At 66.0% G+C, this 12,573-nt stretch overlaps 3 protein-coding genes across 16 annotated transcripts in view; 1 reads left to right on the top strand and 2 right to left on the bottom strand.

The window, feature by feature from the left end:
* RTEL1 (regulator of telomere elongation helicase 1) overlaps nucleotides 1–12,573 on the bottom strand; it is a 38,734-nt gene that overhangs the window by 956 nt on the left and 25,205 nt on the right. The window contains exons 29-36 of one of the 10 annotated variants that reach the window (XM_073888358.1): nucleotides 11,733–11,931; nucleotides 11,414–11,554; nucleotides 10,835–10,951; nucleotides 10,392–10,625; nucleotides 10,148–10,309; nucleotides 9,929–10,063; nucleotides 9,745–9,845; nucleotides 9,312–9,656 (exon numbers count right to left, since the gene is read on the bottom strand). In XM_073888358.1, the coding sequence (XP_073744459.1) occupies nucleotides 9,576–9,656; nucleotides 9,745–9,845; nucleotides 9,929–10,063; nucleotides 10,148–10,309; nucleotides 10,392–10,625; nucleotides 10,835–10,951; nucleotides 11,414–11,554; nucleotides 11,733–11,931 (1,170 nt within the window). In that variant the 3' untranslated portion in view covers nucleotides 9,312–9,575. Of the gene's footprint in view, nucleotides 1–9,311; nucleotides 10,118–10,147; nucleotides 10,310–10,391; nucleotides 10,626–10,834; nucleotides 10,952–11,413; nucleotides 11,555–11,732; nucleotides 11,932–12,573 lie in introns of those variants that run through there. The other 9 variants (XM_073888356.1, XM_073888354.1, XM_073888359.1 and 6 more) reach the window with 9 other exon arrangements.
* On the top strand, nucleotides 178–7,267 carry ARFRP1 (ARF related protein 1). Of its 5 annotated transcripts, none has more exons than XM_073888369.1 (8): nucleotides 178–320; nucleotides 526–613; nucleotides 777–859; nucleotides 3,545–3,760; nucleotides 4,084–4,165; nucleotides 4,369–4,439; nucleotides 5,239–5,339; nucleotides 5,411–7,267. In XM_073888369.1, the coding sequence occupies exons 1-8, from the start codon at nucleotides 228–230 to the stop codon at nucleotides 5,496–5,498; spliced, it is 822 nt and encodes a 273-aa protein (XP_073744470.1). In that variant the 5' UTR covers nucleotides 178–227; the 3' UTR covers nucleotides 5,499–7,267. The 5 variants fall into 5 exon arrangements, with proteins under 5 accessions (XP_073744470.1, XP_073744471.1, XP_025720795.1 ...); XM_073888370.1 differs by having other exon boundaries at nucleotides 526–604; XM_025865012.2 differs by having other exon boundaries at nucleotides 258–320; nucleotides 526–600.
* Nucleotides 7,218–8,985, bottom strand: TNFRSF6B (TNF receptor superfamily member 6b). The gene is made up of 3 exons (XM_025865009.2): nucleotides 8,351–8,985; nucleotides 8,027–8,230; nucleotides 7,218–7,645 (listed from the first exon to the last, which is right to left on the bottom strand). The coding sequence occupies exons 1-3, from the start codon at nucleotides 8,778–8,780 to the stop codon at nucleotides 7,362–7,364; spliced, it is 918 nt and encodes a 305-aa protein (XP_025720794.1). The 5' UTR covers nucleotides 8,781–8,985; the 3' UTR covers nucleotides 7,218–7,361.

Here is a 12,573-nt window from a genome sequence, read left to right on the forward strand (position 1 = left end):
GGGGACGGGGCCGGCCGGGGGCGCCGCCGAGCCCGGGGAAGCCTGACGCCCAGGCCGGGGCGGGGGACGGGGCCGGCCCCGCCTCCGGGGAGCTGCGCGCGCGGGGCGGGCGGGGGCGGGGCGAGGGCGGCCGGGGAGGGTTGGGGGCGGCCATGGGGCCCCCTCCCCCAGGCTGAGCGCGAAGCGGGGCCGGCCCGCGACCCGTGTCTCCCGCCGCCCAGGGCAGGATGTATACGCTGTTGTCGGGCCTCTACAAGTACGTGTTCCAGAAGGACGAGTACTGCATCCTGATCCTGGGTCTGGACAACGCCGGCAAGACGGTGGGTGCCTGTTCCTGGTCAGCACGCCTCCGAGGCGCTGGGGATCCGTACCCCTCGCTGCGCGGTTACTGTCCGCCCCGAACCGCAGCCCCGTCGGAGGCTGCCGGCTCGTCCCCGCCTGCTGCTGTAGACCCAAGGAGGGATGTTTGGGAAACGGGCTTGGAGGGACCCGGGCCTCACCTGCTGCGCGTCTGTCTCTTCTCAGACGTTCCTGGAACAGTCCAAAACCCGGTTTAACAAGAACTACAAGGGCATGAGTCTGTCCAAGATCACGACCACCGTGGGTCTGAACAGTAAGGGGGTCCCTTAGGGCTGTGGGTTGTGGGGCCGATCCCACAGGCCAGCCGGCAGATGGTCAGCAGCTCCCGTGGGCCCCGCCGTCCGGGAGCCCCAGAGCAGCTCGTCCCTCTCCCGGAGACCAGGGCCCCGGCGTCACCTGTCCCCCTCTCTCCCCAGTCGGCACTGTGGACGTGGGGAAGGCTCGCCTCATGTTCTGGGACTTAGGGGGCCAAGAAGAGCTGCAGTCTCTGTGGGACAAGGTAAGAGAGTCACCGCACACGGTTCCCGGCCATGTGCTGCCATGTTTCTCTAGGTGACACCCTCCGCCCGTCCTCACCTTCCTCAGAGGCTGCGGATTCCCCTTGTTTCTTTCTCGTCAGCAGCTTTGTTCTTGAGGTTCCCCCCGGTCTTAGTCCAGCTCCCGTGTCCTTCCCAGAGGAGCAAGGACACACTCAGTTCCTTTTGACTTGGAGATTTTGCTGCTGATCACCATAGGACAAGACAAAAGGTGGCCCAGAGACAGGTGTGGGGAAGGGACAATGCCTGCGGGATGCTCAGCGTCACCACTGGGGCCTGAGTCTCCGTGGCTGGGCCCCCTTTCCTCTGCCTTAGGACTTGTCTTCTGTGGTGGCCTCTGACGCATCCGGGGAGGGGGTCCTCACAGAGGCCTATAGCCACTGCCTCCTCCCTGACATAGGTTTGGGGCACTTCTGGGACCAGTGTGATGCTCTTCCTCCCAGGCACTCCACCAGTGTGCTCATTTCAGCTCGGCTGGTGCCGGGCCCTGTGGTCCAGCAGTGAGCTGGACAGACCTAGCCTCTGCCTTAGGCAGCCCCCTCCTTGTGGAGTTGGTGCAGCCCAACAGTGGGGGCACAGATGGGCCTGTCCCAACGCTGGCAGTGCTGGTGCGCTTGCCCCGATTCTGGGAGCGCAGGAGTGCTCACCCCGACGCTTACTGGTTGTCAGATGCTGGAACTGAGCATCCAGGTCCTGAGTTTGGTTTGCTTGCAGCAGCTGGGACCCAATCACCTTTTCTCAGTCTCCTTCGAAGGCGTTCTCTGCTGTAGTTTCTGTCTGGTGGCTAGAAGGTCACCAACAGATTCTCTGGCCATTTAGGTTGGGCTGTCCTCCAGGCAGAGCGAAGCCAGGGCCTGCTTTTCTGAACCAAGACCCACGTGGAGAGGGAAGCAGGACTTGACATTCTGTCGCAGAACAGGGTCTTAGGAGCAGACACCGAGGTGGAGGTTGGGGTGCAGGTTGTATGTTGAAGACTAGCTCCTGGGAGGGAAGCTGGGAGAATGTGGGACTGGGCAGGGGGAAGGGTCAGCTCAAGTGGGTGGCCCAGCAGGGACCCCTGGAGGAGAATCGCTCCTCACAGCTGCCCCACATCAGGCCAAGCTGACCAGGATTCATACTGCCTGGTCCATTACCATGGTGGGCTGCCTTGGGCATCTGTGATTTGGGGAGGCGGCTCTTGGGTTCAAGCACATCCTGCAGGAGCCAACAGGTTCATCGCCTGGATCCACTGGGCGCACTGCTCGCCGCTTGCACCCACAGCTCTGCCTGGTGGCTTCTCCAGGGCTGCGTCCTCCACCCTAGCTACCACGCCAGCTGGTGGTGTGGCTCATCACGAGCCTGAACCCCTGGTTGCTGAGCCCCACTTCTCTGGTTGACCTCTGGGTTCCTCATGAGCTTCCCGGCCCCCCGTGGAGCGGGCCCCCTGCCTCCGCTGTTGGGGTTGGTTATCCCTGCCAGGGCGGGGTCTCTGCTGGTCCCTGAAGCCACGGTGTCTGACGTGGCCAGCAGGCAGCCAGAGTTTGTGACTCAGCAGGTCTTTTGCCCAGTCTTTGGTAAAGGGGTGCCTTGGTGGTGACCATGCCCCCAACCCTTCAGGGCCCAGAGCTGTGAGGAGGGGCAGCAGAGCCCCCTGTGGGTCAGCAAGAGGGTGGGAAGTAGAGCTGCTGCTTCCCCTGTTCCAGATGCTGCGTCCCAGGGCGTGGCCGCCTGCACAGTCTGACACCGGATGCTGTGTTGGGCTTGCTATCATTTTGTCCCGGGCAGATGACGGGTGGGCCTTCCCTGTGTCCACTGCTTCCACCCAGGCTGTGTGCTGCTGCCCAGGGGTCTGTCCACATACCAGCCCTGGGCCACAGCTTCCCACACAGAGGAGACTGGTGGATTACTGTGCCTGCCACAGGGCACTTCTGGCCGCTGTCCCTCCAGGCCACACCTGAAAGATCTCCAGTACGTGGCCACGGGTGATGCTGCTGTCAGGGTACCTTGGGGTCGAGGCAGCCTGCTGTGCCCTCAGTCCTGCTCATGCTCAGCCCCACATGTCCAGCTCCCGTTGCTCTCACCACTGCCGGGCCATCACCTGACCACCCGTCTGCCTGGGCTGGGTCACACACTGCAGGGGTTGTGAGGTGACCTTCTCCCTGGGCTTGCTGCCAGCCCCATGCAGCGGCCCTTCCTGCCGTGCAACCCCCCCCCCCCCCCCCCCCGTCACCCAGCGTGTAGGCTTGGGAAGTTGCTGTGTGTGTGACTTGGCGGCCTGCAGAACCCGGATGGCCACCTGTGTTGGGCTTCCTTCTCTGCAGCAAGCGCAGATACAAAGCCTGTCTCACATGGGGCGGGTGGGAGCTTTCAGCATGCCCTGGTTACAATCTGAGAATTTCCCGGAGCTGTTAGGCCTGTTCCTCTTCAGGGTCTCGCGTTCACCAGCCGTAGGCTTGTCCTGCCTCCTGTCACGTCATGTGTAACGTGGATTTCCCAGGTTTCTGGGCTCTCATGACAGCTGGGGCAAAGATGCTGTCTGCTTAGCAGATGTGGGCACTTCCAGTCTTCTTTTCTGATTGGGGCAGACTCACCCAGTCTGTGGCTGCATCCCCCATCCCCACACTCCAAGGGCCCACCCCTCACATGCCCCACTTGGTGCGTCTGTCCAGTTTTGTCTGCGCAGAACTCTTCCCCAGGCCCTGGGCTCTGGCACCATGGTCGTATGCACGCCCAGGGCTGAGCGCTGTCCTGACCGCAGTCCAGCCTGCGGAGCTCCGTGTTGCTGGCCTGCCTGGTCCTTAGCCTTGCCTCTCCCCCTTGGTGGTCTTTGTGACTTAGCAGCGATATGGCCACCACGGTTGCCGTCCACACTGGCACGTGATCTGGTTAGTGCCCTCCCTCTCCTTCCAGAACCGCGTGGGCTCCAGCTCCCAAGTCCTGCCCTTCCCTCAGTCCCCATCGGGCCAGCAGTCAGGCGGTTTTCAGGAGCAGATGCTGAAGTGGAGTTTGGGGGCACAGCACCTGGGAAGTGGACAGAGGGTGGTGGCCACCCCCTGCCCAAGGCCAGCAGGCCCTCCCTGAAGTCTAGGGCTGCATCGCCACTCCGCCCCACCTTCCCACCCCCTAAAGGCACCCCAGAAGGGCCTTCCGGTTGGGGAGGGGTGGCCCGGTGCCTGTGGCCCAGCACCCCCTTTCTGCTCCTCCCCAGTACTACGCAGAGTGCCATGGCGTCATCTACGTCATCGATTCCACGGATGAGGAGAGGCTATCAGAGTCCAAGCGAGCGTTTGGTACGTACAGCCTGGCTAGGGCTGGGAGGGGCTGGGGAACGGTCAGGTCCGTTGTGTCTGCAGCCTTGGCAGGAGGTTGGGCCCACACCAGGCAGATGGGGCCGTGGCCAAGAGTGAGCACACAAGCTTGTAGAGGGGTGGGCAGGCCTCAACAGTCGGAGGCAGGTGAAGGGTACTCACTGCCGTATTTCTGTGCTCCCCAGAGAAGATGGTCACCAGTGAGGCGCTGGGCGGTGTCCCCATCCTGGTGCTGGCCAACAAGCAGGACGTTGAGGTGAGCCTCTCATCGCAGCAAGCCCACCCTGTGGTCCCCAGAGTGAGCGTACCCCATCGCCAGGAGTTGGGGGACAAGGTGCCCCCAGCTGGAAACCCCAAGCCGTGTGTGTCCCGGGTTCACAGAGCCCTCCAAGGTGCAGGCTTCTCTCCACAGGAGGGCAGGCGTGGCCTATCCCTCTGCCCCTGGCGTGGCTGGAGGTGTGGCAGGGAGACCCTAGCGCAAAGGGATCCCAGGGTGGGAGTCCGCTCCAACCTTGGCCAGTCTGCTGCCCTTGGGATTGCCTCAGCTGGGCAGTGGCTGCTCCGTGGCAGTCTGCTCTGTTCTGGAGGGGTTCTGCGGGGCAGTGGCTGTGCCGTGGCAGTCTGCTTGGTTGGGTGGGGGTGTTCTGTGGGTCAGTGGCTGCTCCACGTCAGTCTGCTTGGTGTGTGTGTGTGTGGGGGGGCCCTCTGCAGGTCAGTGGCTGTGGCAGTCTGCTCAGTGGGGTGGGGGGCTCTACAGGGCAGTGGCTGCTCCGTGGCAGTCTGCAGGGGTGGAGGCTCTGCGGGGCCTGTTTGTGCAGCACGTGTGCCCTCGGGTCAGGGGCATTGGAGGTCACTTCGTGTGGCCTGCCCCTCACTTCCTGTGGACCATCGGTGCTACTTCTTTCCTCTCTCCGAGACCACTCATCGCAGGATTCCTCTAGGCAGAGAAGCCCTGAGCCCAGCCCCTCACCGCCAAGACCGTGTCCTGCCCCAGGGGCCAGGGCGTGTCCTGCAGTGCCTGGGACCCTGCTCCTCACTGCTTTGCCCTCCCCCAGACTTGCCTCTCGATCCCTGACATCAAGACTGCGTTCAGCGACTGCACCTCCAAGATCGGCAGGCGCGACTGCCTGACCCAGGCCTGCTCGGCCCTCACGGGGTGAGTGGGGCTCTTGCCCCGGGGGCTGGGGGCCCCAGGTGGCCCCCCCCTCATGCCTGCTGTCTCCACAGCAAAGGGGTACGCGAGGGCATCGAGTGGATGGTGAAGTGCGTCGTGCGGAACGTGCACCGGCCGCCGCGGCAGAGGGACATCACGTAGGCATGGCTGGTGCCCGCTGGTGCCCACGACATCCCTGAGTGCCAGAGGAGTGCTCCTGCTGGCTCCCTGCTGCCAGTCCTGGGGGTTGGGTTTGCTTGGCTCTCGGTTCTTCATTTGCTTTGTTTTTTCTTTTAAGACAAACTTGTCCTTGTGTCCATACAAGTGTAGGTATCGGGAGGCTTCTGCTGAGGGGAGTTGGGGCAGCAGGGCCCCCACATGACCCCTGCCGGGCCTGCTGGGGTGAGGTCTCCCTTTGGAGCTGCTGCCTCAGCAGCCCTGCCTGCCTTCCCCAGGGGGTCCTGTCTGGAAACGGGCTTCCCCGGAGCTGCTCCGTGTAGCCCCCCCCCCCCACGGGGGAGGCCCTTGGGGTCATGACTGTCCTTGCTCTCCGTGGAGTTGGGTTGGGGGCTGGTGTCCTCTTGAGGGAGGGAGACCTGGCCCCCTTTGCTGGAGGCCAGCAGGGCCCTGGGTTCTGGGCCCTCAGGACGGGGCACAGGAGATTGTCCGCTGGCCTGACATCACCTTTTGATCCCCAGCAGGAGGGGAAGGAGTGAGTGTCCCCTCTCCGAGTGTCTGTGGCCAATCTGGGACAGCCAGTTGCCCGCATTGGGGGTGGGGGTGCATGGTGGGGGCGTTGGGAAGGTGGGCTGGGTTCCCGTGGAGCCCAGGTTGGGGCTGTGCTGGGCCTTCATTCCCAGCTGGGGGCAAGGGACAGGCTGTCTCGAAACCCGCTTCCGGGCTGTGCCTGGCAGCAGGGCCCCCTCTCCGGGTGAGACTGGTCCTGGGGACCCTCCCGACATGGCCCCCGCTGGAGCTGGCTGGGGTGTGTCCAGGACGGCGGTCCGAGTTGCTGCTGGCCATCGCCCTTCCAGGAACCTGACCCTGGGTGTGGACTCCCAGCTGTCTGGGCACAGTGACCACGGCACGAGGGGCCCCCAAGGCTGGAGCTGTGACCTACCCGGGCACCGTCTTCCTGCTTCGGCAGGAATGGCTGAGCCGGAGCCGGGCACCTGGTGGCTTCCTGAGGTCCGGTCCCTGGTGGGAGCCTGGGAGGGGTTGCTGAGAAAGGCTGAGTCCGGGCTGGGGCTGGGGAGGCAGCTGCAGGTGAGGTGACTCACAGGGAGTCGTGGGCTCCTCATGGGGATCAGGCACGGCGCTCCAGGGTCCATGGGACAGGCTGGGAGTCCCCCACGCTGCCCGGGAGCCATCCAGCCCTTTTCTGAGCTTGCCTGAGGGGAAAAGCCTTGTTTCCCAGAAAAGGTGTGGGACGCACCAGCCTGGGGGAGGTCCTTGGCCGGTCTGGTCCTGGGAAATCCCCTGTGCTGGGACTGGGTGGGGCTCACTTGGAGGGGCAGGGTGAGGGGGCAGGGTCTTCTGGTGGCACAGGGCACAGGCTTCTGCTGCCCGGTCCGAGCTGGGTCCTGTTGCCAGAGCCCCTAGACTTGGTGTGACCCTCCCTCCACACTGTCGTAGCTACAGAGCGTGACCTAGGGGGTCATGGAGTGAGCCTCAGGGACATCCGTGGTGTCCACAGCTGGAAGGAATGCACCTGCTACCCCCTGGCGTGTCTTAACGATCCCTCCCATCGAGGGTCGGTCCCACTTGGGGCGACCAGCAGGCAGAAGCAGCGTGGGGAGCTTGAGGGCCCACCCCGGGGGGGCTGTCCCCACCAGATGTGCCCACCGTGCAATCCGTAGACACACATAGTTTCACACAACCCATTTTACAAAACGGCTTTATAAAAAATAAACTTTGTTAGTGCAACAGGAGCCTAGTCGGTCAGTTGAGGTTACTTTGGTGCCATGGGGATGATGCCCACGTGGGGCCAAAGCTTGGGAGCAGAATAAACGGGGGGCAGGGTGCTCAGTGCACCCAGAAGCGTGTGCGGACACTGCGCTCCAGCCCAGGCAGCCTGGCCTCCCGCAGCGCCCCCAGCAGCCGCGCCCCCAGCGCCCCAGCCTGTGCACCCCGGAGCTCCGCGAGCAGCTGCCGCAGCTTCAGCTGCAGCTCTGTGCGGCCCTCCCTCGGTGCCACCAGACTTTGGGCCTCCGGGCCCGCCAGGACCTGCCACAACCGCAAGAGCCTCTTGGAGGATATGTCCTGGAAAGCCACGAAGTCGATGACGGCGCGCTCGCACTCCTCAGCCCCTGCGGGAGGGTCAGGACGCAGTGGTAGAGGCCTCCGTCTGCCCCAGGGGGACACCCAGCAAGAGAAGTCCCTGCCCGTGGGTTCAGGGCAGAGGTGGAAGGCCGGGCCAGCAAGGAGGTGCGGGAGTGCTGGGGGGTAGGCACAGGGCTGGGAGAGGCCAGGGGCCCCAGGGTGCAAGGGTGAGATGACACAGTGCTGTGTGACCTCCAGAAAGCGGTTTAGACTCTCTGGGACTCCGTTTCCCCCGGGGGGTCGGCGGGGGGGTGGGGGAGAGCATCACTGCCAGCATTGAAACCACAAGAGGCCAGCCAGCTAAATGCTTCGTGCTCCAGGGCTGCCGTCGCCCCCCGCTCCCCTGGCCCCTTCCGCCCCCCACTCACCTGGCCCCCCTGGCGCCACGGTGCTGAGCGGGAAGCCCGTGCAGCTCGTGCACAGGGCATCGTGGAAGGAGGAGCCCGGCACGTTGAGGACCAGGCCCAGAGCGGTGCAGTTGCGGTGGGGCTGGCACTGCTCGGAGCTGGAGCTGCTGGCCGAGAAGGTGCCAGGGGGACATGGCTGGCACTGCGTGTTCTGGCTGGGGGTGCCTGGGGACGAGATGGGGAGGAAGGGGTCAGGGGGGACCGGGGCGCTGTCCTCAGTGGTGGCTGACGTCCGGGGCCGCTACCCGCCGGCCCCGCCGCCCCCCCGGGCCCCCCGCGGCCCACCGGGGACAGCCACGCCGGTGCCGGGCGGGCACGGGGCGTGCTCCAGGCAGAAGCCGGCGTGCGCGAAGAAGCCGGGGCGGCAGCGGCAGGCGCGGTTGTGCGTGGCCTCGCAGGGCCGCGCCTCCTCCTCGCGCTCCCCGCAGATGACGTTGCAGTAGCGGCAGCGTTCCAGGTAGTTCCAGAACTGGGTGTAGTGACGTGGAGGGCACGCACCGCACATCGTGGGGGTGTCCCGGCCGCACGGCCGCTGCACGAAGGTGCCTGGGGGGCACTGGCTGCACACCAGCCACTCCCGGGTCTCCGCGTCCCGCCACGGGTAGGTGAGCGCGCCCGCCGCCGCGGCCGTGTGCGCCGCCAGAGCCAGCAGCAGGGCGCGCAGCGCGCTCGGCCGGGTCAGGGGCGGTGCGCCCCGCCTCTCCGGTGTCCACATGGCTCTCCCTGGGGCAGCGGCTCGGCCTCCGCGGGGCCCAGCAGCAGGGACGCACCAGGACGACGCGCCCGGGCACCGGCAGCCCCGCCCTCGGCCGCTGCCGCCCCACTCTGACGGGCTGCGGTGGTGGCCTATATGGGCTGGCCCTGCCACGCCTCTGGGGGAGGGCTCACGCCCTCCGGGGGGCCACACTTTGACCCGTGCCCCGGCTCTCCGCAGCGTCACCACCCCGCGGTCCCTCCCTCACCAGGAAGCCCCCTCTCCCTCCCTGCCCCCGTCTGGCGCCAGCCGGCTTGAGAGCGGAGTCCAGGCATCGGGCCTGTGAGGGCGCCCCCCTGCACCAGGACCAGCAGCGGGGGTGCTGCGGCGTGGGGATGTCCCAGGCTCTGCTCCCCTCGGGTGTCCCGCATCTTCCCACCCCGCTGGGCGGACCAAGTGCTCGGCATGCCCTTGCGCGGACAGGGTGGGAGGGGGACCCCACTCAGACGCCCACATCTTCCCAGCACCCTCAACCCCTCCGCCAAGCCCCAATAGGGTGTCAGCAACTTTATTAGACAGCCGGTCACCTGATTAAAAGCAGGTCCACAGCCCACCCACGTCCCGCGGAGGAGGGAGCAGAGAGCCCCCCCACCTTCCAGTCCTGAGCACCTGACGCTCCACCCACAAGCCGGCAGCCAAGGGAAGTGAGCCAACCCACCCCAGACCCCAAGGTGGCTTCGGGGCGTCTAGGCGGGCGCAGACCCCTCAGGGAGACCCGTGTCCACGCGGTGTCAGCCTGCCCCAGGGTTGCCATGCTCACTGGGGCTCTGGCCAGAAGACCTGCGTGATGCTCTGCTTCCTGGCGGGGGCATGGCAGGCCGGGCATGTTCTAGAAGCCTGTGGAGACAGGGAGCACTGCACAGGCGCCGCTGCCCGCCCCTCCCCAGCCCACCGGGTGGGGGACAGCTGCCCAACCGCGGCCAACCTGGAGGAACTGGCACCAGCAGGCCCGGCAGCGCTGGAAGTCGCAGGAGGGGCACTGGAAGGGGACCGTGTCCTCTGCCCTGCAGCCAGGGCACGCCAAGCCTGCTGCGAGGGGGCCGCTGTGAGCATGCCGCAGCTCGTCCACCCCGCGGCCACCACTGCCTGTGGCCCCTCCCGAGACCTACCCGACTCGGACGGGGCGTGCCTGCGGGCGGCGCTGGGGGGCTGGCTGGGAGCCCCGCCATCCCCAGCCTGCCTCCGGGTAAGGCAGGCCGACAGCCTGCTCTGGGTCCTCCGGGGTGTCTCCTGCTGGGGGGGCCCTGGAGACAGAGGGGCGAGTCTGACAGGCGGCTGGGGCTTCTCTGCCTGCTGGGCTGAGTGGGGGTCGGGGGACACTGGATTACCTGGCCTGGAAGCACCGTGCGCGAGGTCGGGAGGCACAGTGGGGCTCCCCTCCTGGGGGCCTGGCGGCCCAGTACCTGTGCTCCGGGCAGCCGGGCCCATCAGGTCTGTGCACGTCTGCCGGAAACGCCGCTTGTGGTGGGGTCGCAAGAACATGCCAAACCCTGTGGGGGGAGGGTCAGGCTCAGCCCTGCCCCCAGTCCCTCCCAGCCCCCCCACCCCAAGTCCCCTCCCGTGGCCACTTGCTCTGCAACAGGGGCAAGTCCTCAGGCTTTGAGGTTGTGAGTGCGGCCACCACGGCCACCACCTTCTCGAAGTCATCGTCCTGTTTGTAGGCGGTCAGTGCCGCCAGGAGCTGGCTGCAGCCTGCGGACCCCAGGGCCTTTCGGACATCCGCCAAGTAGGCGCTCGCAGCAGGCTGGCCTTGCTTCTCTGCGCTGGGGGCTCTGCACCCCTCCTTGGGACAACTGCTGGGCTCTCCTGGTGAGAAGGTAACAGGTCTTGGACCACGCCAGGGGCCTGGGGGCCCAGCGAGCTCCACGGGCGTCCTGAGAACCCCTTCACACCAGCCACCTCCCTCGCTCTGGAGGTGCAGAACCAGAGGAGGCCCCCACCCCACCCCACCCCACCCCCCTGGAGACTCCTCCCCGCCAGGGGTCTTCATCTATTTCTGGTTCAGGGACGGGTACCTGCAGGGGCTGGCCCGGGGACCAGGTGGGGGCTGCCTTGGTTCAGGTGCTGTCCGGGGTCCAGCTGCCTGGCTGCACCCTGGGACAGGGTCAGCTTTGAGTCCCACCCCTTCTCTCCTGAAAGAACATGGGCACACGAAGAGCTATCCAGCCGGTCCCCAAGGGTCTGGAGTGCTCCCCGGGGAGAAGGCAGGTCCATCCAAGGGTAGACTGAGACCACAACCCTCCTCAGGCCACAGCAGGGAGACCCAGATTTGCACCCAGGGAGATGGCACAGACGCACCCCAGTGGACACCAAGCCCAGAAAGGAGAGGGGTGACTCTCAGGCTGGAAGATCCCCTGCTAGGGGTCAAGGGGTCTTCCTAAGCCAGGTCCCCATGACACCTGTCCTTGCGGAAGTCCCTGCTCAGGGGTCGGCTACGGAATGGAGACAGAAGCTCCCAAGCTCTGGAGGTGCAGGGCCCACCATGCTCGTGCGACTCACAGGGGGCCTGCGCCTGGGCCGTGCATGCTCCGGGGGGCACACACATGCAGTTGCCTGCCCTGCTCTCGGGGGGTGGGTTTGAGGGTCCCGCTCACCACTGGGGGCCTCGGCTGCTGGTGCCCACTGCCTCTGAGGAAGGCTGTGCTCGGGCCAGAAGCCGCAGCCGCGGCCCGTCCGCTGCAGGCAGACCTCCTCGAACCGCTGCTTGTGGTGCGGCCGCACGAACTGGTAGAAGCCTGTGGGGAGGGGCGTCTGGGCTTGCGGGCTCCACCATGCGGCCAACATGCTGAGCCGGGGGCTCTGGGGTCACGGGCCACCCCCCCCACCTTCTCTAGGGACCCCGGTGCCCACCCCCTCCAGCGGCTGTGGCGCTGCCCCTCCCCCCCGACGGGTGACCGCCGCAGGCCAGAGCACCTTGGAGCAGGCTGTGTTTCTTGGGGTCCTCAGCAAAGAGTGGGCCGAGGCAGCCCAGCAAAGCCTCCACGTCGTCGGAGCCCTTGTAGTCCTGCAGGGCCCTGGTGAAGGTGTCGAAGCTGGCCTGGCTCAGCGCCTGCTTCACGGCCACCATGAACAGCTTGGCCCTGCCCACCTGTGTACCGGCGGCCGGCCCCTCCTGCTCAACACAGGACCGGACGCCCCATCAGCCGGGGCCACCATGCTTCCCGGAGGGGTTGCCACTACTGCAGAGAGCAACTGCTGGGAAGGGTGCCCTCGTCCCGAGGCATGGTGACGCTGGGCTGGAGGGAGGGGATCGTGGCGGCTTCAGTTTAAGGCCGACGTGCCCCTCTGGGAGCAGAAGAGGCCAAGTGCAGATCTGTTCACCCTGGGCTGGCGGCTCCTGGCCCTCTACCAAGTCCCCTGCACCCACGCAGCAGGCAGCCCTGGCTCAAGGGGCAGTCAGCTCACAGGAAGGGGTACTTCCTGACATCCCCACGCCTCCTCTCTGCTGCACATCTCAGGCCCACACACTGGACCCCCAGCATGGAAGCCCAGAAAGCAGACAGGAGAGGTCTAGGCTCCCCAGTCTCTGTCCAGCTTGGCCGGATGCCAAGGCCCCTGGCACCCTGCCCACTTCCCGATAGCAACAGTCCCCCCCCCCCACAGCCCCGCCCAGTTATTCCCAGAAGCTGAGGGACATGGACAAAGACAAGTGGTGCATGGGGCTTTCCAGAGCTTTCCTGGCTCAGATTAGCTCAGGGGCCTCTCAGTGCTTTCCTCTGAGGCTGGCTGAGAAGCAGGCCCTCCCCACAGCTGG

Source organism: Callorhinus ursinus, unplaced genomic scaffold (assembly GCF_003265705.2).
Source record: "Callorhinus ursinus isolate GAN/ISIS: 27379988/994484 unplaced genomic scaffold, GSC_fseal_2.0 scaffold89, whole genome shotgun sequence".
NCBI classification, from domain to species: domain Eukaryota; kingdom Metazoa; phylum Chordata; class Mammalia; order Carnivora; family Otariidae; genus Callorhinus; species Callorhinus ursinus.

Bases quoted from the DNA above. Each gene is read 5' to 3' on its own strand.
- TNFRSF6B (XM_025865009.2), bottom strand. From the start codon at position 8,780: ATGTGGACACCGGAGAGGCGGGGCGCACCGCCCCTGACCCGGCCGAGC. The intron at 8,231-8,350 runs GTGGGCCGCGGG...TCTCGTCCCCAG, and splicing joins CACCGGCGTGGCTGTCCCCG to GCACCCCCAGCCAGAACACG. The intron at 7,646-8,026 runs GTGAGTGGGGGG...ACCCTCCCGCAG, and splicing joins CGTGGCGCCAGGGGGGCCAG to GGGCTGAGGAGTGCGAGCGC.
- ARFRP1 (XM_073888369.1), top strand. From the start codon at position 228: ATGTATACGCTGTTGTCGGGCCTCTACAAGTACGTGTTCCAGAAGGAC. The intron at 4,166-4,368 runs GTACGTACAGCC...TGTGCTCCCCAG, and splicing joins AGAGTCCAAGCGAGCGTTTG to AGAAGATGGTCACCAGTGAG. The intron at 4,440-5,238 runs GTGAGCCTCTCA...GCCCTCCCCCAG, and splicing joins CCAACAAGCAGGACGTTGAG to ACTTGCCTCTCGATCCCTGA.